The sequence below is a fragment of the Scomber scombrus genome, chromosome 18 (genome assembly GCF_963691925.1).
Source record: "Scomber scombrus chromosome 18, fScoSco1.1, whole genome shotgun sequence".
NCBI classification, from domain to species: Eukaryota; Metazoa; Chordata; class Actinopteri; order Scombriformes; family Scombridae; genus Scomber; species Scomber scombrus.
Genome location: NC_084987.1, coordinates 6,414,674 through 6,429,772, shown reverse-complemented (window position 1 = coordinate 6,429,772; position 15,099 = coordinate 6,414,674). Strand labels below are relative to the sequence as shown.

Here is a 15,099-nt window from a genome sequence, read left to right as displayed (position 1 = left end):
GTCCTGTGCCACTGGCTTCTCATCTTAACATCACCATTAACCTCCTGCATGGGAACCATTTTAAAAAATCATCCCTTTTGACACGGTCTTCCTGTTAATGGACAGTGAAATCCATACAAACAGACACACCTAATGGAAAAAGGCAGTTTATTGCAACACAAAAAACAAAAATAACTCCAAGTATATGTGTAGAAAGAACATACTGCTCTATTGGATAAAATGATATAAATGAAAAGAGAGATTTGGTAGCTTAAGATTTGATAGAATCAATACAGTAATAATAGCTGCACAGACTGACACAGTTTGTGGAGTTTGAAGCATGATTCATTTCAGGGGTGACAGACCCCAGATACCATTCATTCACACTCATAAATCATACAGTACTTCTGTTTAAAAACCCTGCCCTCTACTGTATATGGATACTCTTTGATCTACTAAAATGATCATCACATCTCTCTTTTCAAGTGACTGCCTCCAAAAAAGCTGCAAGTGCTGTTTCGGTTACATTTTGACCCCAAAAAAGTGAAATGAAATGAAACAAACAGGCCAAAGGCGAGGGGCGCACACACCAACACACACTATACTGACATTCAAAAAGGAGCAAGATGGGAGATAAATTCAGGAGATAAATGGATGCTTTGGGAAAAAAAGGGTCTGACAGGAAGATTCACTGCATGATCTTTTGGAACGAGGGGATTCACAGATAGTACAAAATGGAGGTGGGGAGAGTGTGATCGAAGAGACGAGCGGAGGGGGGGTAAGGTGAGGAGAAGGCATGGACCCTTCCAGCTTCGTAATGGCTTCACTCTCACATGTACAAAAATCCAGAGATGGGAGTCGTGACTTTCCCGCCCGTATTCTCACAGATCTGTTGATGTTGGTGGGATCAGGGTTTGGACACGGTCAACGCAGCATCACCAGGCAGACAGGCTGGGGGTTAAATCTCAGTTGTTGTTAGTCTGGGGCTCCTAGCTGGGAGAGAGCGCAGGGCTGGGTTCAGCGCTGATGTTGATCAAACACTCGCTGGACTTGAGGCTAGCTAGGGACTTGGAGCTCGGTAAAGAAGCCAGAGAGCCACAAAGACCCAGCATGGAAGGGGTGTTGTCTTTCCCTACAGGGACAAAAACAAAGAGAAAAGACACTCAAACTCGGCCTCTGATGGTGCATAGTTTAAGCTGCCCACATGAAGCACCATAAACAGCCATCAAGCCTCCCTTTGTACGAGCATGTATGTACATATGCATGGGCGGCTGTCTCTGAAAGGCTTTTATATAGAGCTAGAGTACAAATACAAATCCCACTCAAGCTGCTGTTTTTATTCTGTAGTACATAAAATAAACTGAATATTGTAAATGTTTGTTACTTAAAAACTGTGTATAATTGCATGAAATGGCTAAAACGTGCAATGAGAAACTAACTTGCACATTTAAAACATGTTGTGTTGTAAACAGTAGTTGTGAATTTATCGCTGTACCTCCTGAAGTCCAGGCAGCATCTCCGTTCTGTCTCCCATCAGTCCTCTGGGAGTCAGAGTTCAGACTGACTTCAGCAGAAAGTAGCTCGAAACTGTGGAAACTCCTCCTGTAAGGACACAAATATCATCACTGTACAGATAAATACCTGCTACGATGTTCTGTACATTAACAGCATAGAAATAAAGTAGGAACATAATGTAGATGTAAGATTACCTGCGGAAGAGCTTGACATCGCCTTGGTTGTTTGTGATGGTCGACCACTGGTTGACAAGCGGGATGGAAAGGTCTTTAGCCAGATGAGAGGAATCGCATGGCATGAGGGAAGTGCTGGAGGAAGCACAGAGAAAAAAAAGATTCAGTCTACAGTTTCTAAGAAAATATGCACCTGATCAGGAAAGATGCACTTGAACTTTTGGGTATTTAAGTTAGTTATATTACATTCCTTGATGCTGTTAAGCTACAAATAATGTCACTAAATCCCCAAATTTCTGCACATAGTTTCAAATTTAACAGTTCATTGCTAAGTTTCAAAATATCAACAGTGAACTTAAAAGAAATCTGGGGACCAGGTGGTGCTATTAGGTGCTGTAACATTGTCAAATGAAACTCTGTGGTCTCTTCATGCATCAGAAATCAAACACTGCATCTGTGTCACATCCGTAGTTTCTTTTCCTATTTATTTCTAAAGTTGTTCTCACAGTTGTGCTTGCAGCTCCAGCACGATGGCCTCCAGCTCCTTCTTCTCCAGTTGACTCTGGGCCGTCAGCTCCTCCACCTTAGCTCTCAGACACTTGTTCTCCGTCTCCACGTTCTTCAGCTGTGACTCGCGCAGGCGCACCAGCTCCTCCAGGTAACCCTGCAGAAAAGGAGATAAGAGATTTATGTGTAGTCGCTCGTAGAGAGATATAAGAATGAAAACAGCTACAAGTTAGTTTTAGAGTCACCTTCTGGGCGTAGACGATCTTAAACCTCTGCTCCATCTTGCGACACTTGTTGCTCCAGCTCTCCTCGTCGGTCACCAGGGGGATGTAGGGATGCTCGGGGACGCTCTCCTCACTGTTACTGCTGTCCACGCTGCGCCGGTCGTCCTCGTCACTCAGGTAGTCGTAGCTACACAGCAGGAGAAGCAGGAGGTTTACAGCGTTGTAAAAGCCCACACACATGCAGTACTAAAAGGTTGGATGAGTCTTACCTCTGGGTGAACTTCAGGTAGGGTGTGTAGTCAACCACAGCTGGGGATTTCCCATCCAGAGTCTCCCCCTTCAAGCAAAAACTGCACGGAAACAGAGATCAAATAAAAACTTGTTGACAGGAAGATCTTTGACTCTCATACTTACTCTGACTACCTAAATCTGCCATGTGTGTAAATACTGCACACATATTGAGTTCCATAATATTTCAAAAATGAAAAAAGAGCATTTTCAGACTGTATTGTATTAGCGCATAACGCATTTAACAAGAGAAAGCATGTTTACATCTCATCAATATATAAATGTATGAGTTGGGATCACATGTGGAGTCAAATGATAAGCGGACAGGGTCACAGTAGATTTTTAAGGCTGATATTGATTTGATATTTTAATAAAAATGACTATAAAAATATGTACTATTATCTTATTATCATAGTATAATGTGACGCTCCCCTATCTTAAAAAACAGGACAGAAATATCACATTCAAACTCACTTTAGGACTCTCTAAGTCCTCATTCATGGGCCCAAAAACAATGTAACTGTACAGAAAAGGTTAAGAGCCCCTTTTTTACATACTATATATATATATTACATATTTTTGTTGATAGAAAATCTATGAATGATGAATGAACTTGTACTTTTAAACACACTGTATGTCGGACTCTTCACCTGAAATCAATGGCGCTCAGTCCGATCAGCATGCCGGTCAGGACTGTGGCCTCCTCTCTCAGCATAATGGCTCCATCATCATAAAACCGTCTGTAACAAGAAGAGGTGAATATCATCTCTGAACTTTGTGAAATAATAATGATTTATCAGTGAGTCTACCAACAGCAAATTAATGAAAGACTTTATGTGTGTGCTTGTACTTTCCTGGAAAATATCTTCTATTTTACAGTTTTTTAAATCATTTTTTCAATGAGCAGAATAACTGGGGAGCTTGCACGAGCAGTCACAGCCACCACGGCTGAACAGACAGAAAACATTAAGGCCGTTTACAGAGTCTCCAATTTGCAATTTCCCACCTAAACTATTTAAATCATTAGTCTGACCTGGTCGTTCTGGTGTCCCTCAGGGCAGTGGACACATATTCAGACAGACGTTTCTCCATCAGCGCCACTCGAATCCATGCTCGGCCCTGCACATGTAGGACGACGTAAGAAGTGAGTAGGAACAGAGGACTTTCTTTGCTGCTCTATCTTGCACTGCCACACACACACACACACACACCGAGAGACACACTCCCTCATGCATACACACACTTGTGCATACAAATATCCTTGCCTTGGCTCGTGATGTGCTGATGTTCTCTATGTTTTCTATGCTGGCGATGCAGTTATTCTGCACCTTGCTGCACGCCAGCCGGATATATTCCCAGAAACTGCGTTGTCCGTCTGAGCTGAACCAGCTTCCTGAACCTGTTCCAAGATTTAAACACACCAATGAATCATTTCTGCTCTGACAGCAGCCCTCACTGTTAGCAACAGCCACGGCAACAGTACAGCTGACTCTATTATCATATCTGTTTTTCTCCTTCTGAGAATTTGGCACCACGGTTAAGGTTTACAATATTATAAATGTTTACAATATTATAAATGTAGTAGATTTCACATCCATCTTTTCCAGTGTTATATGTTACCTGTTGTGTTACCTTTGAAGCGGTGGCTGAGGATGTGCTCTAAAATGGAGGCGAAGTTAATAAACTCCTCAGATGAGTCATCTATGGGCTCTGCTGTGTACTTTTCTAGGAGAGTCTTTACAGAGAATCTGAAACAGAAGCACACACAAATACAAAGGAATTAGAGAAACACAAGGCAGTGAAATGGGGGTAAAAAAACAAAATAAAATCTGCTGCAAATCTGTGAAGCATTTGAACTTTGAGTTGGCTGTGAGCTGCATCAGCCGATGAAATGCAGCCGTGCACTGCAAGCAGACAAATGTACTACTGTATTTGAACCCAGCAACAATAGTGGGGAGGAGAGTGGTTTCTTTTTTTTTGGGAACCACGCCATCTTATCACACTGAGGTCACCCCAATTGTCTTGTGTACTGCACAATGCACCCCTTTAATGCTTTGGGAGTGCTATCATGAAAACAATACAATTAACCCCCTGTCTTTTCAGTCTTTGTGCGTGCTACGCTTCCAGGTCCCTTTGGATCTAGTCGCTCTGAGGGACCGGCCAGCATCAAAGCATGATCAAATAATTCCCTCCCCCTCATCTATACATGGTGGTCTGATCTATTTAGGGCAGCCACTGCTACAGCTTTAGTTTGGCTTTTGACCCCACGCGATCGCCCTGCTGCACCACAGAGGGACAGCTATGCAGCGTGCATGATAGGAGCCGGCATCCACACACTGGCTCGGGCTGACTGCCTCCGCTTCGATGGGCAACACTAGCATCACCGAGGGCAAGACTGCCCTGGCAGTGGGAAGCACCTCCATAGCCAGGGGGAAAACCACCGTCTCCATGGGAAAGTCCTCCATCTTCAGGGGAGTGACCACCACCTCCATGGGAGATTCCACCATCCAAAGGCAAAAGACGACTGTGGCTCTGGGACGGGCCAGCTTCAGCCGGGGAACCACCACCACCTCTTTCCGCAAAGCGCTCATGTCCAAGCGTAGGACCACCTAGATGGAAAGGACCGCGGCGAAGTCAACCAAAGTAGCCAAGCAGTCCAAAAAAGACTCTAACAATGAGAGGAAAACCACATTCTCTTCAAGCAAGACTTCCTTTACCAAAGGCAGAATTTCGATCCTGAGGAATAAGTACGCCATCTCCTGGGGTAAATCCTCAATCTCCTGGAGCAGAACCACCGTGACTTTGGGCAACATCAGCATAGCGGTGGGCAAAACCTCTGCTACACGAGGGGAGACCACGAGCTCTCTCACCACTGTGACCTTTACCCATGGGACAAAGTCTGTGTCTGTGGTCAAAACCACCCTCATCAGGGGCACAGAAACGCACAGCAACGTCTACTGGGATTTTCACACATGAATCCTGCACACACACTCAAAAAACCCAAGGATATGTCTATCTGGTCAGTTTTAGCAGGTCAGTAATATTACCAGTCCATAAAAAAGAGCTGCTATGTTTGTCATAAATGTGTAGGTTGATGACGCGTTACGTGATTCATTCATTCATCACCTGTTTGCACGAGGCACACGAGTGAGTTACAGATCTGATGGGGGGGTTTGCAATCAAGAGTGAGATTTCTTTTTTCCCCAAAGCCACACTGAACATGTGCGTGCTGAGCAAATGTGACAGTGACCAGATGATGATTTGTGGTGTGTCGACTTGGCAGCGAGGGGAAGGGTGAAACAGACGTGTGTGATGCATGAGGAGTCACGAGAGAGAGAGAGCAAGTGCTTTTCTCTCTTGTATAATGTGTACAGTCAACAACATCTTTTTGGTATAAATGTGGTACTTTTTTGTGCATGTTGATAAGACTGGAGTATCCCTTCATTTACATAACTATTTCTACCCATATGTTCAACAGCAAACAGCTGAAGATTTGAATTGTAAAAGTTGATTGATGTAACAGTGCTTATAAAAGTAACATGTCTAAACACTGCTTGGCTCAATTGATTTGTACGGTAAATCTGACTTTTTACGGGATTTATTCTACAATCTTGAATGACATAACATGGGAGAAAAATAAAGACTCAGAACAACAGGAACACAAAGTGGATAATTAAACATCAACCGAAGGAGCCGCACCCATGTTGCACCCAAATGGAAACAAATAGCAAGTAGGAGAGGTGCAATCAAAGAACATGAACACATTTGGCCTTCCTCTTCCACAACCAGCGACTCATTTCACATATGGTCTATACAGTCGTACACAGAGGCAATGTCTTACAATCAGAGGCTATAGGGAACAATGGCACAGAAGAAAGTGATGTCACCGCAGATTGTCCCTTTTACAACAATGTGTCCTTCAACCGTCCGGTGTCGTCGTGGCGACGGGACAATCGCACCACTGTCCCAGTCCCCCCAGATAGGCTGTGGCCACCTACGGCTGCCTCTGTCCATTCACAGGGACACATGGGTGGTATGTGGCCTTCCAGAGCCCACGTCTACAAGCTCAACGAGTGCATTATGCGACACGGGGGTCGCACTATCCACGCTTAGCATTCTGGTCTGCTCTGGATTCGTAGCTGATGTTACTATTACCCCCGAGGGCTTGCAGAGCAGGGCGTGCTGCATGAGCGACCGATGCTTTGCGTCGAGTGAGCCCCGAACCACGCCGACGAATCTGGATCAGGAAGACGAGCTTCTCCTCAATGGGCAACACCAGCTTCACCGAGGGGAAGACAGCCTTAACCCTGGGCAACACCACCATAAAGAGGGGGAAGTCCAAGCTTGCCATGGGGAGCTCCTCCATCACCAGGGGCAGGAGCACAACATCTCTGGGCTCCTCCACCATCACCAGCGGCAAGACCAAGATTGCCCTGGGTGGCGCCTCTTTCAGCCGAGGCACAACAACCACCTCGTTTCGGAAAGCCTTCTTTCCCAAACGCAAGACGCTCTAGATGATGATAGGGGACCTCATCGCGGGGTTGGGGGACTGGCAGAAAATGTCACAAGCAAACAGCACCATCACAGAGAACATATGGACGCCACTACAGCATCTGCACAGGCTCTATTCGGACTGACAGCAAAAACTGGATTAAATTTACTTTGACTTTTTTTTTGGGCCATACCGGATCTATCAAGGAAACAGGTCAGTGGTGTCTTAATTACGTTTTCAGCCAGTTGGTCAAGGTTTTATGGTTTAATAGATCTTCAAGGTGTTGGGAGAGGTTCACAAACTCTTGTGGTGGTCATGTCAGTTTGATAGTAAGCGCAAATATTGTGTATTGTGTTGTGGCAGGGATTCATAATCATTGTCACATCTGAGCTCAATCAAAGAGATCAGCTTTAGACCACATGCACTCCCTTGGTATGTTTCTTGATAAGCCACCACATCTAAAAAGGAGATTTTGTTATATGTGACTCTGTAGAGTATCTGTCTAAAATGTTAGAAAAGGAAGTTGCGACATATGGAAGTGAAACATATGGTGAAACTTTGGTCATAACTCCAATCACTGTGCAGACGTCCAGTAATGGCAATAACGATGAAATCAAGCAATTCCACATTTTGCAGAGCACCACGCCTTTGGAAACCCAGTAAGGGCCCCTGGTGGTTCCCAGAGCCCAGTTTGGGAACCACTGATTAGTGGCTACCCAGTTTGTTGCGATGTGATAGCATTAAAATCATATCGGGGGGGGGGGGGGGGGGGGGGGGGGGGGGGGGGGAGTCTACTGTTGCGAGTGGCCTCTTTGACCTGATATAGAGGCAGCGTTATCTCACACCAACATTACAGCAGAGGGATTGTAAATTAACTGAAGTCCTTTGATCTGAAGGGGGAATCGCTGGCGTGCCTCAAATGCAAATGGTTGGAGTGGAATGGCAACATGCTCTTGGTACGATTTGACACTGAAAAACAACTGCGGGGCTTTCTGACAAGCTTCTTTTGTGCCCCCTCGCAGCCTGGATCGCCGCCAAGCCCACTCTCAGCTCTCTTTAAATGCCCTCTTGTTCTCTTCTCTCACCCTTCTACTGTACTTACACAAGTGTGTTTGATCCCGCAGCACCACCTAGGATAACCAAAACTGCATTTAGCAGCAGTGACACTTGACCCAAACACATTCCACTTCACACTAACTCTCACTCTCTCTCTCTCTCTCTCTCTTTTTTTTTTTTTTAAGCTTTCCTCCTCATTCCCCCATCAGCATTTCCTTGACTCCTTTCTCTTTCTTTTTCTTCCTCTTTCTGTTTCTCTTTTTTAGTCTTGGCATAACCAGCAGGATCAGATGACTCAGGCGGACTCCTCACTGGCCGCAGCATTGTGTAACACCAGCCAGTGGCGTGTTAATCGTCCTGGACTGTCTGGAGGAGACATCCTGTCCTGTACTGGATCGGCACAAACCGGCCAAGAGAATTAAAGCTTTGTGCTTTGATGAATTTTAGCCAAGAATGATCATTTGGGGTCGAAGCCAAATAGAGATAAAAACAAAAACAAAAAAGGACATAAAAATGTAACAACGGCAGGGTGTGTCTCTCTCTCTCTCCCTCTTTCCCACTTCCTCCCCCCCTGTGAATGAGCGTCTAGGCAAAGTGTCTCATGGTCAGAGCAGGTGTAGAAGGTTCAGGGTGCACGATGGACAGTAAGGATGTCGGGCTGAGAAAGCACTGAGAGTGTAAATCAGATGTTGAAGCATGATGAGGGGGGGCGGTTAAAATGAAGAATTAAACAGGATGTTGAAGGCGAAATTTTGGGTGGTGAGAGAATCTGCGACGCTCTGCTGATGAGAGATTTTTAAGCCGAACCTGTCGAGCATTTCTGCTGTAATTTCACATACTTGATTGTTAAAAAAAAAAAGTGTCAGAAATCAGGGAAAATGAACTGAAAAACAAGGTTACTCCAGGCATGCATGCTCAAAAAGTGGAAACAGACAAAAGGAGAGTGGTACTTGATGATGCACCCCTTACTATTGTTCAGAATAAAAAAAAGAAAAGAAACAACACCCACTTGCAGAGGCATCTCCAAGTGTTGTGAATATGTATTTGTGTTTACAACAGCACAGATTTATTGTGTACTACTCGAGCCACACCCAGCAAGAGCTCAAACCTCTCAGCCAAGATGCAACAAATCACCCTTCCTCCTTTCCCTGCCTGCCTGTTCCTCTTTTTTCTTTTTTTTCTTTTTTGGTATTGTTTACAGGAAGCAGCTGAAGCCACATAACACCTCTCCACGTCCACGACCTGTCAAGTCTCACTCATCATCTTATCTATGTTTTCTTAGGTTCACCGCGTCCACAGCAACAGCAACAACCGTTCCTCCAAGTCACGGATGATGGCGTGAGAGCTGTTAGCCAGAAAGTAAAGCAACCAAAAACAGTCCATTTTTAAAAGAGAAAGCTTTTAAGAGTACAGCAGCACGTGGCCTTGGTTGTGCTAAAAAATTAATTGTCTTGTGAGCAGAGTTCAAATTCAGCTCAGATGAACAAAGTTATCAGGACCTATGCATGAAAATTCCCAATGACTGCAAAAAAAAAGAGAAAAAAAAACCTGAGTCCTGCCATGAGAAGATAAAACCTGTTGCTAGTGGCAACAGCACAGCGACCAGCAGATCCCAATGACACTGCCATCACTGTGTACATGATAAATGAGTCTTTTCATAGCTTTTTCAACTGAATACTTTTGGATTTCTGATGTTGTCGGGTAAAAAAAAGGTGATTTTAATGAATGACCCTCACTCTGAAGGCTGATATTTTATAGATTTTGGACTGTGAAACCATTTAAATTCCCTTTAAAAAGCCTGTCATGAAGGTAAAAAGAAAAATGGTTCCTCTTAGTTGATAGCAGTGACCTGTTTTAGTATTATTTCTTTCATTATCTATTCATTATTTTAATTATGAGCCTCGGTAAGGTCTTGTGCATAAAGTGTTCCCTGTGGTGGTGCAAATGTTTGATCAGGTTTTTCTTTCATTACACCCACATGTCTTTTGCTGTACATACTGTATGTGTCTCTAATTTAAAAAAAAAAAAAAAAGGGTTCATCTTGTTAAGTATGAACATGGAAACATTGAATAGACGTCTAAGAAGAGAAGTTTCTGTAGCAGGACAAACCAATGTTATTACACTGCAAACAGGACTGTGAGATGCCAGTTTGTCATTGTCATGCTTCCCCTGGTCGGTGATAAGACAGCGTTGAGGGAACATTTGACACCAACATGTTGACCTCTTGACCCCCTACCCTTAAAACAACTGAGGACAGAAACAGACCCCCTTGTTTCTGAAGTCCTGCAAAAATGACATAACCCCCCCCCCCCTCCCCTTCAAAATGAACTGTTCAGAATTGAAAATGTTAATCTCTGTGTGTGGTGATTGTATGTTAAACATATACGAGGGTGAAGAGGTCAGACGTTATATACACACATGTATTAGGTGTAAAATAAAGGCTTGGCCTGGTGTATTAACCCAAGCACTAACGTTCAGCGTAGCTATAAGCGAGGCAGGTTTCGAGCTCGGATCCTGTATCCTGCACCAACGTGACGCCCAGCACTGCTTTAATGCACAGCCAGCTGATTCACTGTCTCTCCCCCTTGTGAGACTGTACGATCATACGGCCGTTGGCTACTTGAATCAACTCTGACCAAAAATGGCATCAAGGAAGAAGAAGAACATTTAAAAAAAAAGAAAAAAGAAAAAGAGAAAAAGGTCAGAAACACCACAAATGAGGAGATGCTGCCACGCCTGGAAGACATTTCCCTCCAACTCAAGCTGAACCTAATCAATGTATGTTGCTCATTAGAAAATGAAAAAGAAACTGCATAGTAAGCATTACTGATGGAAAGCTGTTTGAGATTTATTTCTGTCTTGTCCTGTGTGCTTTGTCGTTATTATTATTATTAAAAATGCTTAAATGATTAAACCGGTCTAAGCACGGTCAGGCTAAACTGAAAACAACAACAGTCTGTTTGTTGTGTCCTCGCTAATCTTTTTCTCTGTGTCTGAAGAGTCCTTTTGTGAGAACTTTTATTTCTTTGCATGCATGCCTCTGTGTGATGTTGTGTGTTTTTGCTTCACTGTACGTGTCTCTAAAAATGCAGACAGAACCTTTAGAGAGAAAAAAAAAGGTACTGGAATAAAAACACTTGCTTGATTGTGTGTCTATTTCTGAGTCTGAATATTGTCTTTTTTTAAGTTTTGGGATATTTCAAAGACAGACACAGTTCAGATTTCATAATAAGGCAGGTAGGAGTAAATAAAATAGAAAAAGAGTTAAGAAGAAATGGCCTCGACAGATCAACAAAGGGTTATATTTACTTTTTACCTCATTCTGAACACCTCCACACAATTAATAATCACGTCACTGCAAAGTCTGCAAAACCTCTTACTAAACTATAATCCATTTGCAATGCGAGACCTGTTCTAATGCTGTAATAAATCTTACCAAGACTACAATAAAACTATCAAAGCGTAGCTGTTATTTACCTACAAGTCTCTGCTGATGTGTCTATGATACAAAACACGGGACTAATTAAGACATAAAACAAAAAACACAAGAAAGAGAGAGATGAGTTACAACCGTAGTGCAGACACTATGAGATAGAAAAATGATAAATCTACTGTATAAAGTCAAAATGAAACAGCTGAAAACATGTGTAATGTTTTGATGACAGAATGAATATTTACATGAACTTTAGGAGGCATAAAGAAGAACTGTCAGAGTGTCTGAATGAGTAATCTGAAGTATGAGGAACAAAGAAAAGCATAAAGAATAACAAGGACAGTTAAAATGAATGCATTAAAAATACAAAATAAACACTACAAAGCAAGAAAAAGTCACTATGAATTATATACTGAGTAACTAAGATTCATTTTAACATAGATTAAAGAAATGATTTATTATTTAGGAGAATAATAATGATGAACTTTGTGAAACCTTGCAGATAAATTCAGAAGGATTTTACTCTGAAAATATCCCCAAGACTGAGATTGATAGGATCGCCAATAATAACCAATAATATACTGTATGTGTATTTATGCATATATTGGCTTTAAAGAAAAGCTATTGAATGGGTTAGAGTAAGATGAATCAGAAATAAGGTCACATTTATTCCCCCCTAATAATGTAAAGATAAACTCATGAGATTTCAAAAATTAAATAACCGTGGCGCCAGCTGAAATTATAACTTGATTACACTGAATTATCTTAATTATATCTTTTATGCCATGTTTTCAACCAAAGACTCACTGGTACCAGCTTCATAAAGGTTAGTTTTCAGTTTTTCAGGATAGTAAACTCAACATTTTTAGGGTTTTTTTTGTGTCAGTCACACAAAACAAGTCATTTGAATGTCCTAATTTGGGCTACAGTAAATAATGAGCATCATTTTTCTTTATTTTCTGACATTTTATAAACTGAACACTTAATCGATTATTAGAGAAAACAAATATCAGACCTTTTGATAAAGAAAATAATCGATGGCTGCAGCCTGCAGATCTCCTATGGATAGATTTAAGCTACCTTGCTCTCACTTTTCTGTGTCCAATCTGATAAAAACACAACTTTACAACAAATAAACTCAATATAAACAAAAAATAATAATTCAGGTCTTAAAACTAGATTTTGACACACATGGAGGATGGAGGACCTGTCATAGATTATGTAGACCCAAATGAGATGAAGTAAACCTGGAGCTTTTGATGCTCAATTGTTAATCCTGCCTTAATCCTTGTGTTAGATATATTTCATATTCACAGCATGCAGTACACTACACAAATGATACATATATTTCATGTTTATTTAACTCTATATTATGTTTCACACAGGTTATTTAGATCAATGGTTCCCAACCTGGTTTCACCTCTAATCTTTCATTATTTTTTGCTTTTTTCATGTAAATATTGGATATTTTTGCATCTCCTGGACACCCGAGAATTATTAAAATGGTAATTTCCACACACTCACGTCTGGAGCTGCCACAATTAGTTAATCAACAGATAATGAATTTGCATCTATTTAGATAAACAATTAATAATTTGAGTCATTTTTTTTAAGGAGAAACAACAAATATTTGCTGGTTGCAAGTCTTTAAATGTGAGGATATGAAGCTCTTTGGTGTCATACATGCCAGTAAACTACATATCTTTAGATTTTGGGCTGTCGATCAGACAAAACAAGACATTTCAGAGAGTTCACATTTGACTCTGGGAAATTTCAAAAATGTTTTCACTATTTTGTTACATTTTAAAGACAAAAGTACTAATCAATAATGAAACTGATCATTAATTGTATCCCTATAAATATCTTCACATGAGATTCAGACTCACAATGAGACATTCTTTCATTTTAGAAGGTCGATCACAAGCCTGAAAGCTTGGAAACTATTGATTGAGATCATAATAAGATACACAAGTACACTGTAAAAGCTGCCTTTTCCATGCATTAAAATATCAGATCCAAAGATAGCCACACGGTTGAACCGTACAGATATATTTCAACACTCTTGACAGTTAAATTGTCGGACCGTGAAGCCTCTGAAGCTCAGGACTTTGCAGGCCAAACCTCTCTGAACCTCTCAACACTGAACGAGACAGTGATATATGAGATAGCCACATACAGACCGCACATCACAGCCCATCAGCACTCACTGTACTGTACAGCCTGAGGGCCACTGATGATGGGGGGAGGAGGAAGAGGAGGAGGAGGAAGTCCTTGCATTGCTCCAAACGCCCTTGTCCCATGAACCTGACTGTGATGGAGGAGGAGGAGGAAACCTGCTGCTGGCTTATTGCTGTCCTATCATGCCCAAAAACTCTCATTTTTTATCATTTTAAAAGTGTATTAACCAGAAATCAAGCAGCTGAATGAACCAGTTAAAAATAAAAAACACTATTTCTAAGAGATTAAGAAGAGATGCTCTTTAAATGCCACAACAAATATAAGCTATGATCTTTAGAGGAATGCTGTAATAAAATGCTACCAGAAAATGCCATTGATACAGTCAATATTAGAGTAATAGAGGCAATGCATTCATTTATTTTCATATAAATGTATTATAGGCTGATTATTATTGGTTTATTATCCTTATCTGCACAGGCGGATGTGATGGCAGGGGTATGTGAAGGTGAAAACGCACCTGCCACCTCTTCATCCCTTCAATTTCTAGAAATCTGGTAAATAATCTGCATTATTTTACATTTTTCTGTTCTTTTTTGTGCAGCATTTCAGTCATTTAAGCATCATTATCATCATCTATTTATTATCATCTGAGCAGCATGCATGGATAAGATCACTTTGCAGATGATTCACAGCATTTTATTCTGTGTGTCGTGATGTTTCCCTTTTACCTGCAGACCGTGATGAGGTTTTTTCTCTCCACGCCGACACTGCGAGCAGACGCCTTCTTCGATGTCAAACCCATAGCCATTGCGGTCTGAACGCAGCCCGTCTCCATCCAGCGGCGGCCCCGGGGCCTCTTTGGGATCCGTGCCCAGGCCAGGACCCCTCCCTCCGCCGGCTCAGCGTCCTGCAAGCACCCGCTGTCCTTTGCGGGGAGCCACGGATGATGGTGGTGATGATGATGATGATGCTGCAGGAGGAGGAGGAGGAGGACTGAACTGGACTGGACGGTAGCGAGCAGCGTCAAATTAGACAAGCTTAAATGCAAGATTTCCTGTTAAAAGCTTCAAAATAAAAGCAGTTCTTGAGGGTCTGGGAAGTGAAGCCAATGAGGTGACGTAAAGGTGCATTGTCTCTAATGGCCAGCAGGGCTCCAAAACTGCTCCAACTGGCTCCAATGGCAGTTGATTTATTACCTCAGTGAATTGCCTCTTAATGAGTTTATGGTCTCAATCACTAGTTTCAAGCCTTCTT

The 15,099-nt window shown here is 42.1% G+C and overlaps 2 protein-coding genes and 1 long non-coding RNA gene across 5 annotated transcripts; 2 read left to right on the top strand and 1 right to left on the bottom strand.

Annotated features, from left to right (window-relative positions):
* Positions 1–132: 132 nt before the first annotated feature.
* On the bottom strand, positions 133–14,820 carry rundc3aa (RUN domain containing 3Aa). 2 transcript variants are annotated; one of them, XM_062438682.1, is made up of 11 exons: positions 14,574–14,820; positions 4,307–4,434; positions 3,952–4,085; positions 3,720–3,805; positions 3,337–3,426; positions 2,668–2,748; positions 2,420–2,585; positions 2,174–2,331; positions 1,689–1,802; positions 1,475–1,581; positions 133–1,111 (listed from the first exon to the last, which is right to left on the bottom strand). In XM_062438682.1, exons 1-11 carry the CDS (start codon positions 14,678–14,680, stop codon positions 969–971), a joined length of 1,314 nt encoding a protein of 437 aa, XP_062294666.1. In that variant the 5' UTR covers positions 14,681–14,820; the 3' UTR covers positions 133–968. The 2 variants fall into 2 exon arrangements, with proteins under 2 accessions (XP_062294666.1, XP_062294667.1); XM_062438683.1 differs by having other exon boundaries at positions 4,319–4,434.
* On the top strand, positions 5,051–5,299 carry zwi (zwilling). Its single transcript, XM_062438354.1, has one exon. It carries the CDS (start codon positions 5,051–5,053, stop codon positions 5,297–5,299), a length of 249 nt encoding a protein of 82 aa, XP_062294338.1.
* On the top strand, positions 7,200–11,379 carry LOC133999813 (uncharacterized). Of its 2 annotated transcripts, none has more exons than XR_009927391.1 (2): positions 7,200–7,391; positions 9,517–11,379. It is a non-coding gene; the product is annotated as an uncharacterized LOC133999813 (long non-coding RNA). The 2 variants fall into 2 exon arrangements; XR_009927392.1 differs by having other exon boundaries at positions 8,501–11,379.
* Positions 14,821–15,099: the final 279 nt, after the last annotated feature.